At 45.6% G+C, this 19,532-nt stretch overlaps 1 protein-coding gene across 1 annotated transcript; it reads right to left on the bottom strand.

The window, feature by feature from the left end:
- Nucleotides 1–750: 750 nt before the first annotated feature.
- On the bottom strand, nucleotides 751–14,362 carry LOC126213773 (neurogenic protein big brain-like). The gene is made up of 2 exons (XM_049941465.1): nucleotides 13,716–14,362; nucleotides 751–866 (listed from the first exon to the last, which is right to left on the bottom strand). Exons 1-2 carry the CDS (start codon nucleotides 14,062–14,064, stop codon nucleotides 751–753), a joined length of 465 nt encoding a protein of 154 aa, XP_049797422.1. The 5' UTR covers nucleotides 14,065–14,362.
- Between the last annotated feature and the right edge of the window lie 5,170 nt (nucleotides 14,363–19,532).

Below are 19,532 nucleotides of genomic sequence, written 5' to 3'. Positions count from 1 at the left end.
TTCATTGACTGTCTACTGCATTCGGTAATGTTCGTCTTGTCGAACAGAAGTGACGTGACGGCAACTTTCATACGGCACAAGCTTATTTTTGTTACATCGTTTCAGAAAAAAACATGGAAGCAGAATGTTTTGAAGTTGCGATTTGGTATAGATATCTCACGTAAAAGATACGTGGCTAACTACATACCGCTGCCAAAAAAACCTTTTAACAATTTCACACGATACTTGCAAAAATAAGCAACACCTGGGGGATCGAACCAGGTGCAAGTGCAGCGCCTATTTCATATGCAACCAGCTCTGCTCGCGTACGGTAGGTCATGAAAAGGCGACTGTCACACACTAGTGCATTGTTGGCTTCCCAGCAATAATTGGACGTTAAGAAACAGCATTTCATACCTTTCAATGTCAAAGTTTTTATGTAATTCGCTAATGTATGCGTTTAAACTGCAAGAAAACCACGCATCAAATGAAATTCCTAATTCTTTACGGGCTTTGTTGCTTCATATTAGGAACACATCCGGTACAAGGAACAGAACTGCGGACGAAAGACAGAGAAATTTCAAAGGCTTCGCCTGTCTGTTGACAAAGGCTTCGCCTGTCAGTTGACATGATCACATGCCCTCACTAAATGAGACACTGCAGGCATTTGCACATCAGGATCGGTTGTCTACCTATGCTCGCCTACCATCCAAACTCTTGTGATGTACGCGTATTCCACGAAAAAAATTGAACCGGCCGCAGAAGCATCCCTTAATCACCACAGCTGACTTTGAGAAACCCACCAAGTTCACTTTGAATGCCTCCTTCTAAAATCTCACATCCTAGCAAATTTTCTATTGATTTGTTTAGCTTAAAATAATTGTAAGCTGGAAAATAATAAAGTTCGCACACAAAAACATATAAGAAAGCATGGTAAGAGTTTATCGTCTCGTCGCTATTCAGGTCGTTAAAAGAGTCGTAGCACTTTTTAAATTAGAAGGAAATCGGCTGTGGCCTTCTTTAAGCTATTCATCCCAGATGACCCAGTGACACCACGAAAAATCTTATTTAGGATGGGGAGCCAGGAATTTGAACTCTTTCCGCCTGAAGTGAGACGATCACAGTGGTATTGGTGTCATGTCACTTCATTTCAGAACGTTCCACAACTTATTTCTAATTGCGGCATTACCAACAACCGCCAACGGACTGGTGTGTCACCCCTTGTCAAGGAATATCCAGAAAATTTGTTTTAAGTTGACGCGACGACTGTGTCACGTCAGCCAATGAATGAAGTCGGACTATTCTCACCACGCTTACTCGTGTTATAGCGCTATTGTGACTGATCAATACACAAAAAAAGTTTTGCATCACCTCGGTTTCGAGAGTTCCGGAACCTGTACTGACAATTGGAAAAGAGATCAACATAAACATCATTTCCGCCCTTTTTATTGCTCATGAAAACCACACATTGCATGTTGTACCACCATACAGCGAGACCTTCAGAGGTGGTGGTCCAGATTGCTGTACACACCGGTTCCTCTAATACCCACTAGCACATCCTCTTGCACTGATGTATGCCTGTATTCGTCGTGGCATACTATCCACAATTTCATCAGGGCACCGTTGGTCCAGATAGTCTCCCTCCTCAACGGCGATTCGGCGTAGATTCCACAGAGTGGTTGGTGGGTCACGTCGTCCATAAACAGCTCTTTTCAGTCTTTCCCAGGCATGTTCGATAAGGTTCATGTCTGGAGAACATGTGGCCACTCTAGTCGAGCGATGTCGTTATCCTGAAGGAAGTCATTCACAAGATGTGCACGGAGGGGGCGCGAATTGTCCATGAAGACGAGTGCCTCGTCAGTATGCTACCGATATGGTTGCACTATCGGTCGGAGGACGGCATTCACATATGGTACAGCTGTTACGGCACCTTCCATGACCACCAGCGGCGTACGTCGGCCCCACATAATACCAGCCCAAAACTGCAGGGAACCTCCACCTTGCTGTACTCGCTGGACAGTGTATCTAAGGCGTTCAGCCTGACCGGATTGCCTCCAAATACGTCTCCGACGATTGTCTGGTTGAAGGCATATGCAACATTCATCGGTGAAGAGAACGTGATGCTAGTCCTGAGCGGTCCATTCGGCATGTTGTCGGCCCATCTGTACCGTGCTTCATGGTTTCGTGGCTGCAAAGATGAACCTCGCCATGGACGTCTGGAGTGAAGATGCGCGTCATGCAGCCTGCGCACAGTTTGAGTCGTAACATGACGCCCTGTGGCTGCACAATAAGCATTATTCAACATGGTGGCATTGCTGTCATGGTTCCTCCGAGCCATTATCCGTAGGTAGCGGTCATTCACTACAGTAGTAGCCCTTGGGCGGCCTGAGCGAGGCCTGTCATCGACAGTTCCTGCCTCTCTGTATCTTCTCCATGTCCGAACAACATCGCTTTACTTCACTCCGAGACGCCTGGACAATTCCCTTGTTAAGAGCCCTTCCTGGCACAAAGTAATAGTGCGTACGCAATCGCACCGCGGTATTGACCGTCTAGTCATGGCTGAACTACCGACAAGAGACGTGTACATCCTTCCTGACTGAATGACGAACTGATCGGCTGTCGGACCCCCTGCTCAGGAATGGTTGTTTACATCTTTGGGCGGGTTTAGTTACATCTCTGAACAGTCAAAGGGACTGTGTCTATGATTCAATATCCGCAGTCAGTCTATCTTCAGGATCATACAATGTAAACTTTCACGGCCGGTATTGACTTCACTTAAAACTTCCGGGCTGATAGGCCGTGGTCGAAGTATAAAACTGTCTCCTAACGTTTCGTCTCCGACTGCGGGAGACATCATCGGAGGTAAAGCGGCGAACTGCGAAGAGGACTCGAGGAGGCGCTGATTATATAGACAGTACAGAGGGCGCCACTGTCGATCACGTGGCGTCGGCTATGAGATTACCAGAGACAATCTCATAGCCGACGCCACGTGATCGACAGTGGCGCCCTCTGTACTGTCTATATAATCAGCGCCTCCTCGAGTCCTCTTCGCAGTTCGCCGCTTTACCTCCGATGATGTCTCCCGCAGTCGGAGACGAAACGTTAGGAGACAGTTTTATACTTCGACCACGGCCTATCAGCCCGGAAGTTTTAAGTGAAGTCTATCTTCAGGAGTTCTGGAAACCGGGTGATGCAAAACTTCTTTTGACATGTGTACGTAGTTTGTTGTCAACTTTGTTCTCGTGGCACGTTGCGGAGGTTGTATGAAAACTTATATTTTTCAAACAACTTGGTGTGAGAGCCAACCAAAGCTGTGATGATACATTTCAAATGATGATTACCGAATCAGCTGCGTCAAAATAACTAATTAATCACGACTGGTTTCATGGCATTATAGTCACTTCTTCAGGTGACAAAATGTTGGCCTCTCAATACATGATGTCCTTAAAAACTTCGTAAAGGTTAATTATTGAAGACCTCTATCTTCCAGCACAAAATTGGCGTAACACAGTAAGCAGTCGACATGAATGCAGTAACCAGCGGAACTAGAGAAAGACGTAACCCGGATGTACACGGTACGTCTTTCCAGGCAAAGCGGCTGCCGACACTACTGTGTGAGTGCACTAGTGTTGGTAGCCGCTTTGCCTGCAAACACGTACCATTAATATCAAGGTTACCTTTAGTTCCATTAGTTTTTTATTGTTTTTGCTGGATGTATTCCAAATTCTGTCTTCCTCTACAGTTTTTATCCTCTACGTCGCACTCTAGTACCGTGGAAGTTCTTCCCGTGTATAATGATTTATGTTTTAAAATGATTTGTGCGATGTTTCTGCTGTTCTAGCAGTTCAGCCACACTGAATTCACCATGTAGAGTTTTTCAACAAGTAACAGTGAATTTTGCTTTGGCCATTAATAAATTCAACTACTAGCGACGATATCCCAACTCTCCGTAAGAATGACCTCACTTTCAACATTCAAGAAGTGACATTGTGAAGTGACGAGAGAGTCCTCACAGTGACAACACGCCACTATTTGATGGGACATTGCTGCAACGAGACGCTGACGTCCAGTGCGAAATGACTTTCCACGGTGAGTCATTACGACACCTCATTCTTTCCGATGTTCCTAGACAGATCTATATCTACGTGATTACTCTGCTATTCACAATTAAGTGGCTGGCAGAGGGTTCAGCGAGCAACCTTCTTGATGTCTCTCTACCGTTCCACTCTCGAACGGCGCACGGGAAAAACAAGCACTTAAATTTTTCTGTGAGAGCCGTGATTTCTCTTATTTTATCGTGACGACCAATTCTCCCTCTGTAGGTCAGTGCCAACAGAATGTTTTCGCAATCGGAGGAGAAAACCGTTGATTGAAATTTCATGAGAAGATCCCGTCGCAACGAAAAAGTCTTTATTTTAAATGATTTTCACTCCAATTCACGTATCATGTCTGTGGCACTATCTAGATAAACCGGAATACCTACTTCTGGTCTCTAACGGATTATATACTGCGAAAAAGATTTGTATGCCGGACACGTAGTCGGATCCAGGTGTTTGCCTGTGGTGAGCAGTGCGCTTCCAACAACGATAGTCCAGCAAGCCTAAGGCCATCCGCACACGGAGAGACTGAAAAGGTACGCAATGGGGAAGCAATCCACTGGCTACCGACTGGCTGGCAACGCTGATCAGCACACGGAGCAACTCAGAAATGAGGAACTGCAGTTGGCGTGTGTGAGGGTGGAGTGGGAGTGTCGAGCACAGACACAAGCCCAGAGGAGGTAGTGCTTCTCAAACGGTTCCAATGGCTCTGAGCACTATGCGACTTAACATCTGAGGTCATCAGTCCCCTAGAAATTAGAACTACTTAAACCTAACTAACCTAAGGACATTACACACGTCCATGCCCGAAGCAGGATTCGAACCTGCGACCGCAGCAGTAGCGCGGTTCCGGACTGAAGCGCCTAGAATCAGCGAAGTGTTTCTCCATTATTATTATACGCGAATAAGAAAATGAAGACAATTCTGGATTCATCTATACATCCAAAGAAGTCTAAACTGCAGGCCGTGTGTAGCATCCAGGGAGCTGTTACACAAAGATTCAAAATTAATAGTTCTTTAAAGACTAAACAGTGCCACAGTGCTTTGGCATAGTCGACTTCAGTGTCACAATGCTTTGGCACAGTCGACTTCTTCCGCTATAACATATCGTTATTTTTATTTTGAAAACCCAAATATCTTCGAGATTTCTGTAGAATAGTAGTGGAGGTGGTTTATGCTCGTTAAATCATTGTATGTGAACACCGTTGTGTTTTCGTGCATCAGAGATTCGTGGCTTTTCACTGCTCGTTTCCACTTGAAAATGTAATTTTACAGAATGACAAAGGCTGCTATCGATACGATTTATAACGCGTGTACATTTGCTTCCATCGACGTACTGAAATTTTACTTTGAACAATCGATGTACAGTACGCTACATAATATGTACTGTACCGTACAACTATTGTATTTGTAGACATTATGTAATATGAAATTTTTCCCGCTTCACACACCGCTTTCTCTGTCAAATCTTTCCTGCAGTAGCCTGGCAGCTTGTAGATGCATAAAATAGTACGGTCCTCCACTTCCCGTCCAAAGCTAATGCTCACAAACTGCTCGTTCATCTTCATTAACTCGAAGCAACTCTGATAGCTCGGCAACGCGGGAGCCGAGTCGCCGGCAACTGGTTGGCAACCTGCGACGAACTGCTGTGTCAGTCTGCATTCGCGCCGTCTGCGGAGCCCTGTTTAACCACAAGGGAAGTGATTCGCTGCCGACCGGTTGCGAACACACGTCGGCAACGAGTCCCTTTTGTGCCCCTCCGTGTGCAGAGTGCTTAACTTACGCGCTCCGAGCTTAAATCTGCCACTGTTCCTCTCCATAGCTCCCAATCTCCACTCTGGCTCTCCCGCGATGCAGCGTGGGTAGCTTCAGCCAGATAGCAAAAATGGCAGCCACTGACTATGATACAGATGGGTTCCATCTCACGGCCGGCACACAGTATTAACTTCTCAGAGATGTTTAGAAAGTAACTGGTACAGCAACTTTTTTCAAATGGCTCTGAGCACTATGGGACTTAACTACTGAGGTCATCAGTCCCCTAGAACTTAGAACTACTTAAACCTAACTAACCTTAGGACATCACACACATCCATGACCGAGGCAGGATTCGAACCTGCGACCGCAGCGGTCGCGCGGTTCCAACTTTTTTTCAAACCAACAGGCCAGTACGAAGTAACCGACTACCTCGTTCGATGAATACATTATGTACATTAGCCCTTAACTCACGAGGTAACTTTTCTGTAACGTATACCACGAGGTGGGCTCTATGGAACCCTATGTTTAAACCGAGATTTAAGGCAAAAATCATTTCAAATTTTTAATATATGCTGTATAAAATTTATTTTTACAATTATTAAAGTGTTGTTTAAATGCTTATAGTTTATTTTATCACACAAAAGCGCCATAATTTTGTGTGGTTCTTTTAAATAGTATACATAAATGGACTGTTAGAGTGCTGAATTTTATATTCTAGAAAATTGTACTGCCGGCAGCTGTGGCCGAGCGGTTCTAGGCGCTTGAGTCCGGAACCGCGCTGCTGCTGCGGTCGCAGGTTCGTATCCTGCCTCGGGCATGGATGTGTGCGATGTCCTTAGGTTAGCTAGGTTTAAGTAGTTCTAAGTCTAGGGGACGGATGACCTCAGATGTTAAGTCCCACAGTGCTTAGTGCCTTTTGAACCATTTTTTTAAAATTATACAATCTCTGTAGCAAATGAATCTTCAAATAAAACTAAATTCTAGGGTTTAAATTTGCGCATAAAAATTCCACCCGACATGTACAAAAAGAAAGTCTGTCAAACTGACATTACTTCAAGGGAACTGCATTTTGCCGCGCGGGATTAGCCGAGCGGTTTAGGGCACTGCAGTCATGGACCGTGCGGCTGATCCCGGCGGAGGTTCGAGTCCTCCCTCGGGCATGGGTGTGTGTGTGTGTATGTCCTTAGGATAATTTAGGTTAAGTAGTGTGTAAGCTTAGGGACTGATGACCTTAGCAGTTAAGTCCCATAAGATTTCACACACATTTGAACATTTGAACTGCATTTTTCTTTATCACCACTCAGAACACATTCCATTTTAACATACACTTTAAGTATTTCATTGAAGAAACAGACAGATCCTCATCACAACTTTCCTGAAGTTCTTCCTCTGAATGGTACTCTTGTTCGATAGCAGAACTGTGATCACTGGCTAATGTAAAATTGTCGTCTTTTTCGTTTATTTCTTGATCTATATTACTGACACCTTCCTCCACAAACCGACTAACATTTTTATCAAACTCGAGAAAGTTAAAACTGACGCATTCGTGCGAACACATTCTGAGCTATACGGAACCGTACTGGAGAAAACATGTACGTAGTTTACGAGGCGCGGTCCCGGAGACTCCAACACCCATCTACAACACGTATCAACAATAAACACAGAAAGCGATATCGCAACAGACAGTAAAACATCGTAGGCTTGGCAACTTAAGAGGGTTGGGGGAGTGTAGAACCATTCCACCACATGTGGCCTCGGAGAGCGAGTTCGAAAATTTTTGCGCGGTCTGGGAGACCACACATCGTGAGTTGGGGGTTAGCTTGAAACTAACGAAAATCACCATTCCAGGACAAAGACATGAGTCTTCGAAGCGTACCACGACAGTAAAATCGATATAATAATTCCTTAATAATGGCAAGAATTACGTAGTGGCTCCCCCATTGCATTAATTGTTCATTGGGGACATACGATACAGTGTGAGCGGAACTCCATCAACAAAGTTTCAGTGGTTGTTCTGGGATATTTTTGTATAAGGAACACACAGTTTCCGGAGGCTCGTTAAAGAGTTTTGCATTTCGTTTGGTGTCTTTCCCCAGATAGCTTTTAATCTGCACCTCGCCGAAAACGTTAGGATCCCTCAAAAATAAATGAACCGGAGATTATAAAACGAAAATCGCTGAAGTAATCGTAATATCATTGGCCACGGAAGAAGGTATGGTCCCTACAAGAGCGCTGTGGCTTTAAACTCATCGCTAGAGGGACACGGACGCATACACGAGAACGTGCATGCGTCACCATCCACTGCACTAAGGTGCGCTGAAAACAGATAAATGGAAGCTTGAAATGAAATGAAGAAAAATGGCAGCGGAAGGACTGCGGGGAACGGAAATTGATCAAAGAATGACGTAAGTAAGTGTCGTTAACGGATAGGACTGACCACTCTCTGCACAGTGGCTGACATCTTATCAGATAAATCAACACAACTTGAGTGTGCAGTTCCATTGCACCTAATACCGTCATTTAAATATGCTCCGGTGACATCTGTTGACGCGGAACGCTCATTCTCGGCATATAAGATGCTATTAACAGACAAGAGACGCAGGTTCTGAACGGAAAATCTAGAGAAAGTGTGACTATAATTATGGACATGGACAATAATATAATGTGGATTTTTGTCATCTATTCATCTTTCTAGACAATAAAATATCAGATTTTGGTCGCCTATTTTGTGATTTTTATAACCTAATTTTGTAAGTGATAGAACCTATTTTAGGTACCTAATTTAACATTTTTAGAACCTCAAAGTCCGAGGTCTAATAATTACATTAATTATTACTCCGTAACAAGCTACTGGAGACCACACTTCCTCTATACCAAAACACTCAAAGGTATGCCCGAACAACCTCTGAAAGCTTGTCGGTGGTCTTCTCGTTTACATTGTATGTACATAATATGTACTGTAATAGCCTATTGTAATGTCTCCTGGAATGCTATACTTAAAAAAATGAACAATAAAAAATACTTTCCGAGAGCGACAATACAAAAGTCCCGTAAGGTCAAAGACCCGATGACAAACAGTGATAACGAACAGCCTAATAGAGAATATCAATATACAAAGACGCTATAAAGAAAAGAGCGGCGATATGAGCTTACCATACTTCTCTGCGAAAGCGTTCCGTCGCTATCTGCTCAGCTCTATAAAATGTATTATCTATAAGCTAATGTGTAAAAAGTGAATGTTTTTCATTCATGTTAGATAGTATCCTGCGCCATAATTAGATTAATGAATGATATTTGCTACAAAAAATGTCTTTAGCGTATTTGCATTATTTGATTGTCGGCTGCATTACAGCATAGCATAGGATTTTGCTTGAATACGGCCACAGGAGACGTTATTATCAGAAGATAATTGGCGAATTTCCTTACTTTCGCAAGACTTTAAATGTTTATCAAGAAAGATTCGAATAACTTTCAGTGAAATGAAATGATTGTATGACACTGACGGCCGGGAGTTCCCTTATTTCGTCCGTACCAAGATACATAATCCATGTACGTTAACTCGTAGCCATTTCAAGAGTCATCTCTATTTTATTGAAGGAAATATAAATGAACAATAAGAAAACTAGTGGTTCGCAGGTACATACAGGGTGAACGTTAATAAAATCGAAAAATTGCAGGCACGGATGTCTGATTGGAAATGGAGGTAAAAAGTTCCTATGAACATGTGTCTGGAAATGCATCGTTGCCACAGTACACTATGACGAATGAAGTTCCTCTGACCACGCGAAGCAGCAGAATGGTCCGGTATTCATGTCGGGAACAAGCCGAGATGGTGTTTGTGTACGGTCGAGCAAATGAAAATGGTCGAGAGACAGCACGGCTATACCAAAACAAGTGCACTTCCGGGCACCAACCACATCACACAACTTTTCAATCTTTTTTTTTTTTATCATGGGTCCAGACAGACGAACGTGCTTTGATGCGGCGGACTGTGCGTACACCAGCTCTGGAGGGCCGGGTCTATTGGATATTGAGACGAACTCTGGTACAAGCTCCAATCACGTGGTCCGACAACGTGGTTAAGCCAAGCACGATTACGTGTAAACTCTCACCCATGAAATAAATGGGCTCATGTCTGTACGAGTTATGTAACATAATATGCGCAACGTAATGTTACGTGAAAAAGAGAGTAAAACTTTAAGCAATATATTAGTTTATTCTTTGTTTTAAAAATAAGAAATGAGATAACATATAAAGCGGCATTAGTTCACAGTCACCAGATTATTTTTATGAAGACAGTAACTTGTTCTCGAAAGAGCAGTTACTGTTGATGACTGTGCAGCTTTTCCCACGAATAAATGATGACTGACTAACAACCTCAGCTGCCGACAGGTGTTGTTGATATACCTCGATGTGGACAGCTGAAAATGTGTGCCCCGACCGGGACTCGAACCGAGCTGAGGTTGTTAGTTAGTCATCATTTATTCCAGGGAAAAGCTGCACGGTCATCAACAGTAACTGTTCTTTCGAGAACAAGTTACTGTCTTCATATATATAGTTAAAGGCTACCCAGCCATTGACCTTCGTCTGTGCGAATGCGCACAGGTTGCCCAAACTCTTACGGTAATCGCCAAAGCGTGCGCGAGTAATGAGTGGGTGGGCAAATGTCTATAAGGTACAATACATATGTAGAATTGTGGACAGTTGGGAATATGAGTCTCACGGGAAGCGTGCAAGGGATAAGTCTCTGCAGTCGCGCTATTCATCTGTGTCCTCGGTGGCTCAGATGGATAGAGCGTCTGCCATGTAAGCAGGAGATCCCGGGTTCGAGTCCCGGTCGCGGCACACATTTTCAGCTGTCCACATCGAAGTGTATCAACAACACCTGTCGGCAGCTGAGGGTTTCAGTTAGTCATAATTTAAGCATGAGACACTTTGATCATATGCATTTGGAGATCTCACACGCCTACATTGACAACAATGTTTCGGCAGCATCTTTAAAATCACGGAAGTTAGCTGCATAGCCGGCACGGTAGCTCAGCGTGTTCGGTCAGAGGGTTAGCTGCCCTCTGTAATAAAAAAACTGAGTTAATGGATCAACAAAGAACTGAAATGGGTGTCTTTCGACGTCCGCCCAGAGCAGATAGAGCGAACAAAAACGAACAAAATGAGATTTAAAAAAAGAAAAAAAAAGATGGATAGAGCGTCTGCCATGTAAGCAGGAGATCCCGGGTTCGAGTCCCGGTCGGGGTACACATTTTCAGCTGTCCACATCGAGGTATATCAACAACACCTGTCGGCAGACCGAGCGAGGTGGCGCAGTGGTTAGACACTGGACTCGCATTCGGGAGGACGACGGTTCAATCCCGTCTCCGGCCATCCTGATTAGGTTTTCCGTGATTTCCCTAAATCGCTTCAGGCAAATGCCGGGATGGTTCCTTTGAACGGGCACTGCCGATTTCCTTCCCCATCCTTCCCTCACCCGAGCTTGCGCTCCGTCTCTAATGACCTCGTTGTCGACGGGACGTTAAACACTAATCTCCTCCTCCTGTCGGCAGCTGAGGTTGTTAGTCATCATTTATACCAGATTATTTTGTTTTGTTTCATCTTAGAAACCCACTAAGACAAAAATGATCCCACACATTCATTCGTTATACTATCACGTAACACATATCTTTCTCAATTTACCTTGCATGTTCTAAAACGCCAGTTTTGATATAAATGAGACGGTCAGTTTTGAGACATGCCTTGTCATACGAACTAAATTTCGTAGGTGAAAAAAAATCATTATATCACAGAGAATTGATGGTTATGCTCTCAATATATGAAAAAAAATCTGCACTCCAGATTTCGTCGAATGGGGGGGGGGGGGGGGCAGGGAGCTGGAGGGGTAAATGGCTGCTTATGCCCCCGCCTCTCCCCATGTGAACGCCTATGATCGCAACATACACTGCTAAGCCAGAACACCTGTTTAATAGCGTTCTGGTCTACTTTTCAAACACAATACAGCAGCGATTTTGCTTGGCGTGGATTCTGCAAGTCCTTGATACGTTTCCGGAGGTACATAGCAACAGATGTCTACTAACTTGTCACGCAATTCCCGCTCATTACGGGACGGTGGTTTGAGGATGTGCAGCTGGCGCCAGATATGTGTTTCAGTGGGTTCAATCAGGGCATTGGTCAAGACGTCAATGTAAGTTCACTATCATGCTCCTCAAAACCTCTGCAGCACGATTCTAGCATTGTGACATGGGCAGCTATGCTGTTGGAAGATGCCATCGCCGTCGGGAAAGACTTCAAGCATAATGGGACGCAGATGGCCCGCAATTATGTTCACTGCAGATATGGCGTCTCCGATTAATACCCCAGATCCCGTGGGAGCCCAACTCAATGTACCCAAAGAGATACTTCTAGCCTCACCGGCCTGCATCTGGGGCGCGGTGCACGTTTCGAGCAGCCATTCGCCTAGATGGACGCATTGACCTGGAGCAGCAAGAACGCGATTCATTCGACCACGCGCCGCGTTTCCATTCGCTCACGGTCAGAGCTTAGTGATGCTGTGCCCACTGCAATCGTTATCGACGATGTCGCTGGGTCAGCACAGTAACACGTAGGAGTCGTGTGCTGTGGAGCCCCATGTTCAAAAATGCCCTTTGCACGCATCAGATCTGCCGCAGATCGCTGCCTATCCTGGATATTACACAGTGGCGGTTCATCCGACATCTACGTTTTGTGATGAGATGTGGTCGTCCGGTAACATACGGCCAGCTTGTTATTTCGTCATCCTTCAATGACAGCGTACGCGAACGGCCGACCAGATTCCCCGTTTCAGAGATTCTCGTTTCCAGCCGCAGAGGCATAACAACGTGCCCTTTGCAGAACCGCTTACATCAGAGGATTTTCACATTTGCGGCCCGTACCTTTGCTGTAATGAGTACCTATTTGTCCCTGTTCGGCTTATTTCTTTCCTTAGAGCGTCACGTGCCCGCAACACCACGGGGAAGCATTTATTCTAGCAGTGGGCAGTGGTCATCGTGTTCTGGCCCATCAATGTACCGGGTGATCAAAAAGTCAGTTTAAATTTGGAAACTTAATAAACCACGGAATAATGTAGATAGAGAGGTAAAAACTGATACACATGCTTGGAATGACATGGGGTTTCATTAGAACAAAAAAAAAATTCACAAAATGTCCGACAAATGGCGCTGGACAGCAAAACGTCAGTGACTGCGCATGACAATCGTGTTACAGAATCGCATCATCCCCAGCCTGAATGATAAACACCCACTGGAACGTACAATGTTTATGCAGGATGACGCTCCACCCCATATTGCTAGACGCGTGAAAGATCTCTTGCGCGCGTGAAGTCGCAAGTGTCGTGATCGACCAACATCTCTAGGGATGCTAAAAGACAACATCCGACGCCAATGCCTCACCATAACTCCGGACATGCTTTACAGTGCCGTTCACAACATTACTATTCGACTACAGCTATTGTTCAGGAATGATGGTGGACATATTGAGCATTTCCTGTAAAGAACATCATCTTTGCTTTGCCTTACTTTGTCATGCCTATTATTGCTATTCTGATCAGATGAAGCGCCATCTGTCGGACGTTTTTTGAACGTTTGTATTTTTTTGGTTCTAATAAAACCCCATGTCATTCCAAGCATGTGTGTCAATTTGTACCTCTCTATCTACATTATTCCGTGATTTATTCAGTTTTCAAATTTATACTGACTTTTTGATCACCCGGTATATACGTGAGGCATACCTCGAACTTCTTCTGTTTCAGAAGACTAATGATAAAAAAGGGGGGCAGGCGTCACCAGTTTGCCTTCCGTCGGGACACACAACGAGTAGCAGCAGTGTGCGGGGCCTCACCTGAGATGTGTCCGAAGCAGTGCGTGAGCGTCGCTACGGCGAGGCCTGTGGCGATGGCGGTGGTGAGCAGCAGCGGCGACCCGCCGGCCGCCGGCCCGGAGACTGCCGCCGCGGCGCCGCCGCACACGATGAACACGTAGAAGAAGGACGCCAGGCACTCCGAGATGATGGACCGCCAGAACTCGAGCGTGCGCACCTCGGCCTGCATAGAGGGCCGGCGCAACGCCGCCGAGGGCGCGCCGCCCCCGGGGGCGCACGCCGCCTCCAGGCGCGCCGCCTCCAGCTTCTCGAACAGCGTCACCAGGTGGAACTCCAGTGTCGTGTCCGGCGGTAGCACTCCAGTCGCCATGCTGACGGGTAGCAGGTGCCTACGTTTGTGTGCTCTTTAACGGAACTTGGGGGGGAGCGTTAACTGTCGCGTCCTAGACTGTCAGTGATCGGTTGTCAAAACACTCCGCTGTTCATGTCAGACAGCTGAGGGAACGTGAACGAATTGTCTCCAGTAAGTTACAGTGCGAAGACGCGAGAACGATACCTATTCCGTATGACTACACTCGAAACTAACTGCGGGTGGACCACTGTGCGTGTGTATACTGGAGCGCACCGACTGCTGTGACGCCGCTCCCTTCCCCAGCTGCACGCGCGCCGGCCGCAGCTGACAGAATGAGCGGTGAGGAGGCTTGCGCGCCGACCTGCGCTCCTCCCTGCGACGGCCGCCGGAACTACTGCCGAGCCAGCGGGGGCGGCTCGGAGCCCATCTGCCCCACCTTGAGCGGCCATATGATGGCCAGCAGATGCTCCGGCAGGTCTTCGATATCCGCATTCTGGAAACGAATTCAGTGTTCATACAGGAGGATATAAGATAATAATAATGTCGTGTGGCTAGGGCCTCCCGTCGGGTAGACCGTTCGCCGGGTGCAAGTCTTTTGATTTGACGCCACTTCGGCGACTGGGGATGAAATGATGATGATTAGGACAAGATAACACCCAGTCCCAGAGCGGAGAAAATCTCCGACCTAGCCGGGAATCGAACCCGGGCCCTTAGGATTGACATTCTGTCGCGCTGATCACTCAGCTACCGGGGGCGGACAGGATATAAGATGAACATCAACAAAAGCAAAACGAGGATAATGGAATGTAGTCGAATAAAGTCGGGTGATGCTGAGGGAATTAGATTAGGAAATGAGACACTTAATGTAGTAAAGGAGTTTTGCTATTTGGGGAGCAAAATAACTGATGATGGTCGAAGTAGAGAGGATATAAAATGTAGACTGGCAATGGCAAGGAAAGCGTTTCTGAAGAGGAGAAACTTGTTAACATCGAGTATAAAATGGCTCTGAGCACTATGGGACTCAACTGCTGCGGTCATTAGTCCCCTAGAACTTAGAACTAGTGAAACCTAACTAACCTAAGGACATCACAAACATCCATGCCCGAGGCAGGATTCGAACCTGCGACCGTAGCGGTCTTGCGGTTCCAGACTGCAGCGCCTTTAACCGCACGGCCACTTCGGCCGGCATCGAGTATAGATTTAAGTGTCAGGAAGTCGTTTCTGAAAGTATTTGTATGGAGTGTAGCCATGTATGGAAGTGAAACATGGACGATAAATAGTTTGGACAAGAAGAGAATAGCCGCGCGGGATTAGCCGAGCGGTCTAAGGCGCTACAGTCATAGACTGTGCGGCTGCTCCCGGCGGAGGTTCGAGTCCTCCCTCGGGCATGGGTGTGTGTGTTTGTCCTTAGGATAATTTAGGTTAAGTAGTGTGTAAGCTTAGGGACTGACGACCTTAGCAGTTAAGTCCCATAAGATTTCACACACATTAGAACATTTTGAAGAAGAGAATAGAAGCTTTCGAAATGTGGTGCTACAGAAGAATGCTGAAGATTAGATGGGTAGATCACATAACTAATGAGGAGGTATTGAAAAGGATTGGGGAGAAGAGGAGTTTGTGGCACAACTTGACTAGAAGAAGGGATCGGTTGGTAGGACATGTCCTGAGGCATCAAGGGATCGCCAATTTAGTATTGGAGGGCAGCGTGGAGGGTAAAAATCGTAGAGGGAGACCAATACAAGAATACACTAAGCAGATTCAGAAGGACGTAGGTTGCAGTAGGTACTGGCAGATGAATAAGCTTGCACAGGATAGAGTAGCATGGAGAGCTGCGTCAAACCAGTCTCAGGACTGAAGACCACCACCACAACAACAACAACAACAGATGTCCGGGCAGGGTGTTTTGGTATGGACTACTCTTTATGTCGGGTTACAGATTTCTCTGTCGTCGCAGTTTTTTCGTATTTTTCAGCTGTCCTCTAGTACTTGATTCTATGCGTCGTACGAGATTGATTCATATTTGTCATGTTATCGGCAAGCAGCAGCAGCAACGGGCACACTACGAGGTTTGTCCGGAAAATACGTATAAAAGTTTAATAATAACTTTATTTTACAATTATTCAGGTATTACAATATGGTCTCCTTCAAAGTACTCGCCCTGAGACGCGATACACTTCTGCCAACGCCATTTCCACTGTTGATAACATTGCTGAAAGTCTTCAGTTGTGATGTTGTTCAGTTGCCTTGTCGTTTCCGCCTTGATGGCTTCCACATCTCCCAAGTGTCGCCCCCGAAGCACCATTTTGCATTTCGGGAACACGAAGAAGTCACACGGGGCTAAATCGGGTGAATAAGGCGGGTGGTCTGTCACCGTGATTGAGCTTCGGGCCAAAAACTCGCGCACAACGAGCGTCGTGTGAGCGGGCGCATTGTCGTGATGAAGGATCCACCTGCCTTTTGCCAACTCCGGTAGAACTCGGGCCACACGAGCTCTGAGACGTGTCAGAACTTCAACGTAAAAATTTCCGTTCACTCTCTGGCCGGGAGGGACAAATTCCTTGTGACCAATGCCCCTAGAATCAAAGAAAACAATCAACATTGTCTTCACATTGGACCTTGATTTTCGCGACTTCTTTGTTTTCGGTTCTCCCGCTAGTTTCCATTCCTTGCTTTGAGATTTGAGCTCCACATTGTAAGGTGTATGGGCGAGGCATGACAGAATCTCTGACCAGAGAGTAGTTTATCGTTAGTTGTTGCTTGTCGCGAGTCTGCGCTTGTCTGCGCGAGTCTGCAACAGTAGCCGGATACGGTAGTAGGGAGTCGGCATGCGTCGGCTGTGTGCTCTGGTCGCGACTATGGTCAGGACTCTGGAGGATGAGTATTGTTGTAGAAGGTAAAGAAGCAGCCTTGCGCATATTTAATAATGTATGTTAATTGTAATTTAATTTGTTCAAAAAAATGCCCCAACAATAATTTTTTTTATAATGTAACTCTTTTAAAGAAAAGTATTCATTTCAATTTAAAGAATTTTTCCACTCTTTTGAAGAAAAAGCATTCATTTCTATTTAAAGAATTTTTCCTATGCATTCCTTCCAAGAATAAAAAAAAAAAAAATACACGCCAGCATTGCACGAAGCTGTGTCGATAAATAAGAGCAGAGATAGTTGCAGTTTTTATTGAGGTAAGAATTTTGCTTTTGTTATTCAGAATACAGGGCCGAAGGTCAGCGCTGCTGTCCTTATAAAATTTACCAGATATTATTATTTCTGTTAGGAGGTTACATTTCGTTCATGGTTCATCATTCAATTAATATTATTGTGGGTTCATGGTCAATTTTCATTCATTAATTTTTGTGTGAGGAGGTTACACTTGGCTCCATTTCCATTATTTTCATTTAACAATATTTTTGCGGAGAGGTTACAACATCGAATTCGTAAAACAGGACTCGTCTCCAGTGATGACTCGGTTGAGGAAGTCCCCTCGTTCCTCTGCTTCCAACCAATCCTCACAGCACTCAACCCTCTTTGCTTTCTGTTCAGGCGTCAAGAGCTTCGGTACGATTTTCGCACACAATTTCTTCATTTCAAGTTTTTGTGTCACGATTTCGTGAACGATTGTTTTGGGGATTGACAGCTCGTCAGCAATCATTCTGACTGTCAATCTACGGTCTTTAAGAACACAAGCCCGAATTCGTTCAACGTTTGCATCGGAACTCGATGTCGACGGGCGTCCTGCGCGATGGTCATCGTTCACATCTTCTCGGCCATCCCGGAACCTTTTTAACCACTTGTTCACGGTTGGTTCCTTCATAGAATTGTCTCCGTAAACCTGTTTCAAACACTCAAAAATCTCACGGCCATTCTTGCCTAGCTTTGCAAGAAACTTGATGTTGACGCGCTGTTCCTCAATCAGAGAGAGCTCCATGCCGACGGCAGGTGAAAAAGGGTAACTGTCAACAAGCTGCCGCACACTCCCACCTTCACGCAGAGTTCTCTGACTCGAACTGAACGTTGATGTGGTTGATTACAACAGTAGTCCCACCTGGCGGTGACTGCAACTTATGACATAAAGACATTATTCAACTTTTATACGTATTTTCCGGACAAACCTCGTACTTTTAACCTCCTGCCCACAAGGTGGGGTGAAAAACTACCTGCCCGCCCTATTTGCCTAAGTGCACACGCGCAGTGTAGGTCTTATCCGTAGCTAGCCTATCCTTCTAGCATCTAGCCCGTCACGCTCACAGTATTGGAGGGGTCACCTGCTCCGTAGTACGTCTGTCCGCTCTACATAGGGTGCTGGGTGGGATTCCACGCCGGCCGCGGTGGTCTCGCGGTTCTAGGCGTTCAGTCCGGAACCGCGCGACTGCTACGGTCGCAGGTTCGAATCCTGCCTCGGGCATGGATGTGTGTGATGTCCTTAGGTTAGTTAGGTTTGAGTAGTTCTAAGTTCTAGGGGACTGATGACCACAGATGTTAAGTCCCATAGTGCTCAGAGCCATTTGAACCATTTTTTGGGATTCCACCCGACCATGTTACGCACGTGATAGTAGCTCACGTGGATTTCCACCCAACCTTGTTAACACAGTTTATTTTTTGTTCTAGTTTACAGATACCCCAATGGCTCACATAATCGTGTTCACCGCCCGAGAAGAGGTTTTAGAAGAGTTGCAAAGGCGAATAAAGATGTATTCTGACGATGAGGACGAAGACAATTTTGCTGAATGTTGCTGAGGGACATCGGATGGCACATTATCTCATGAAGACGCCATCAACGATGAATTCGAACCCGATGAGAGATACCTTCAAGAAGAAGGGGCCGGCCGGGGTGGCCGAGCGGTTCTAGGGGCTACAGTCTGGAACCGCGCGACCATTACGGTCGCAGGTTCGAATCCTGCCTCGGGCATGGATGTGTGTGATGTCCTTAGGTTATATGGTTTAAGTAGTTCTACGTTCTAGGGGACTGATGACCTCAGAAGTTAAGTCCCATAGTGCTCAGAGCCATTTTGAACCAAGAAGAAGGACAGCTACCGGAAGACAGTAACGTAAAAGCTAGATATTTTACGGTAGGGAGAGATTTAGAAACAATATGGACCAACGCACGTCTTAAGTATAAATATACCACAGCGCCTACGAAAAATATAGTATTACACCTTTCTCTGACGGCATGACGGACAAGAGAAAACTATTTCCGTTGTTTGTGAATTAAGAAATGATTGCTATGTTGGTGAAATACACAAATCAGGAAATCAAGCGAATAGCCGGTCGATACAATTCTGTCCAGTGGTATACCGCCCCCACAGACGAACTTGAGATGAAAGCGCTTTGTGAGTTACCATACAGGAGCAGATACTTGAAGATTCCTGTTTGAACACCGATGAAATGTCTCAGAAATAGACAGATCCCTGGCTTTTCGATTGACAATGTTTAAAAATCAGTTTTAATTCTTATCTGTGCCCTTAGATTCGATAAGAAAACACGCGACCG

This window comes from Schistocerca nitens, chromosome 1, assembly GCF_023898315.1.
Source record: "Schistocerca nitens isolate TAMUIC-IGC-003100 chromosome 1, iqSchNite1.1, whole genome shotgun sequence".
Lineage (NCBI taxonomy): Eukaryota > Metazoa > Arthropoda > Insecta > Orthoptera > Acrididae > Schistocerca > Schistocerca nitens.
Note: the sequence above shows the minus strand (reverse complement) of the source record. Positions and strands in the feature narration are given on the sequence as shown.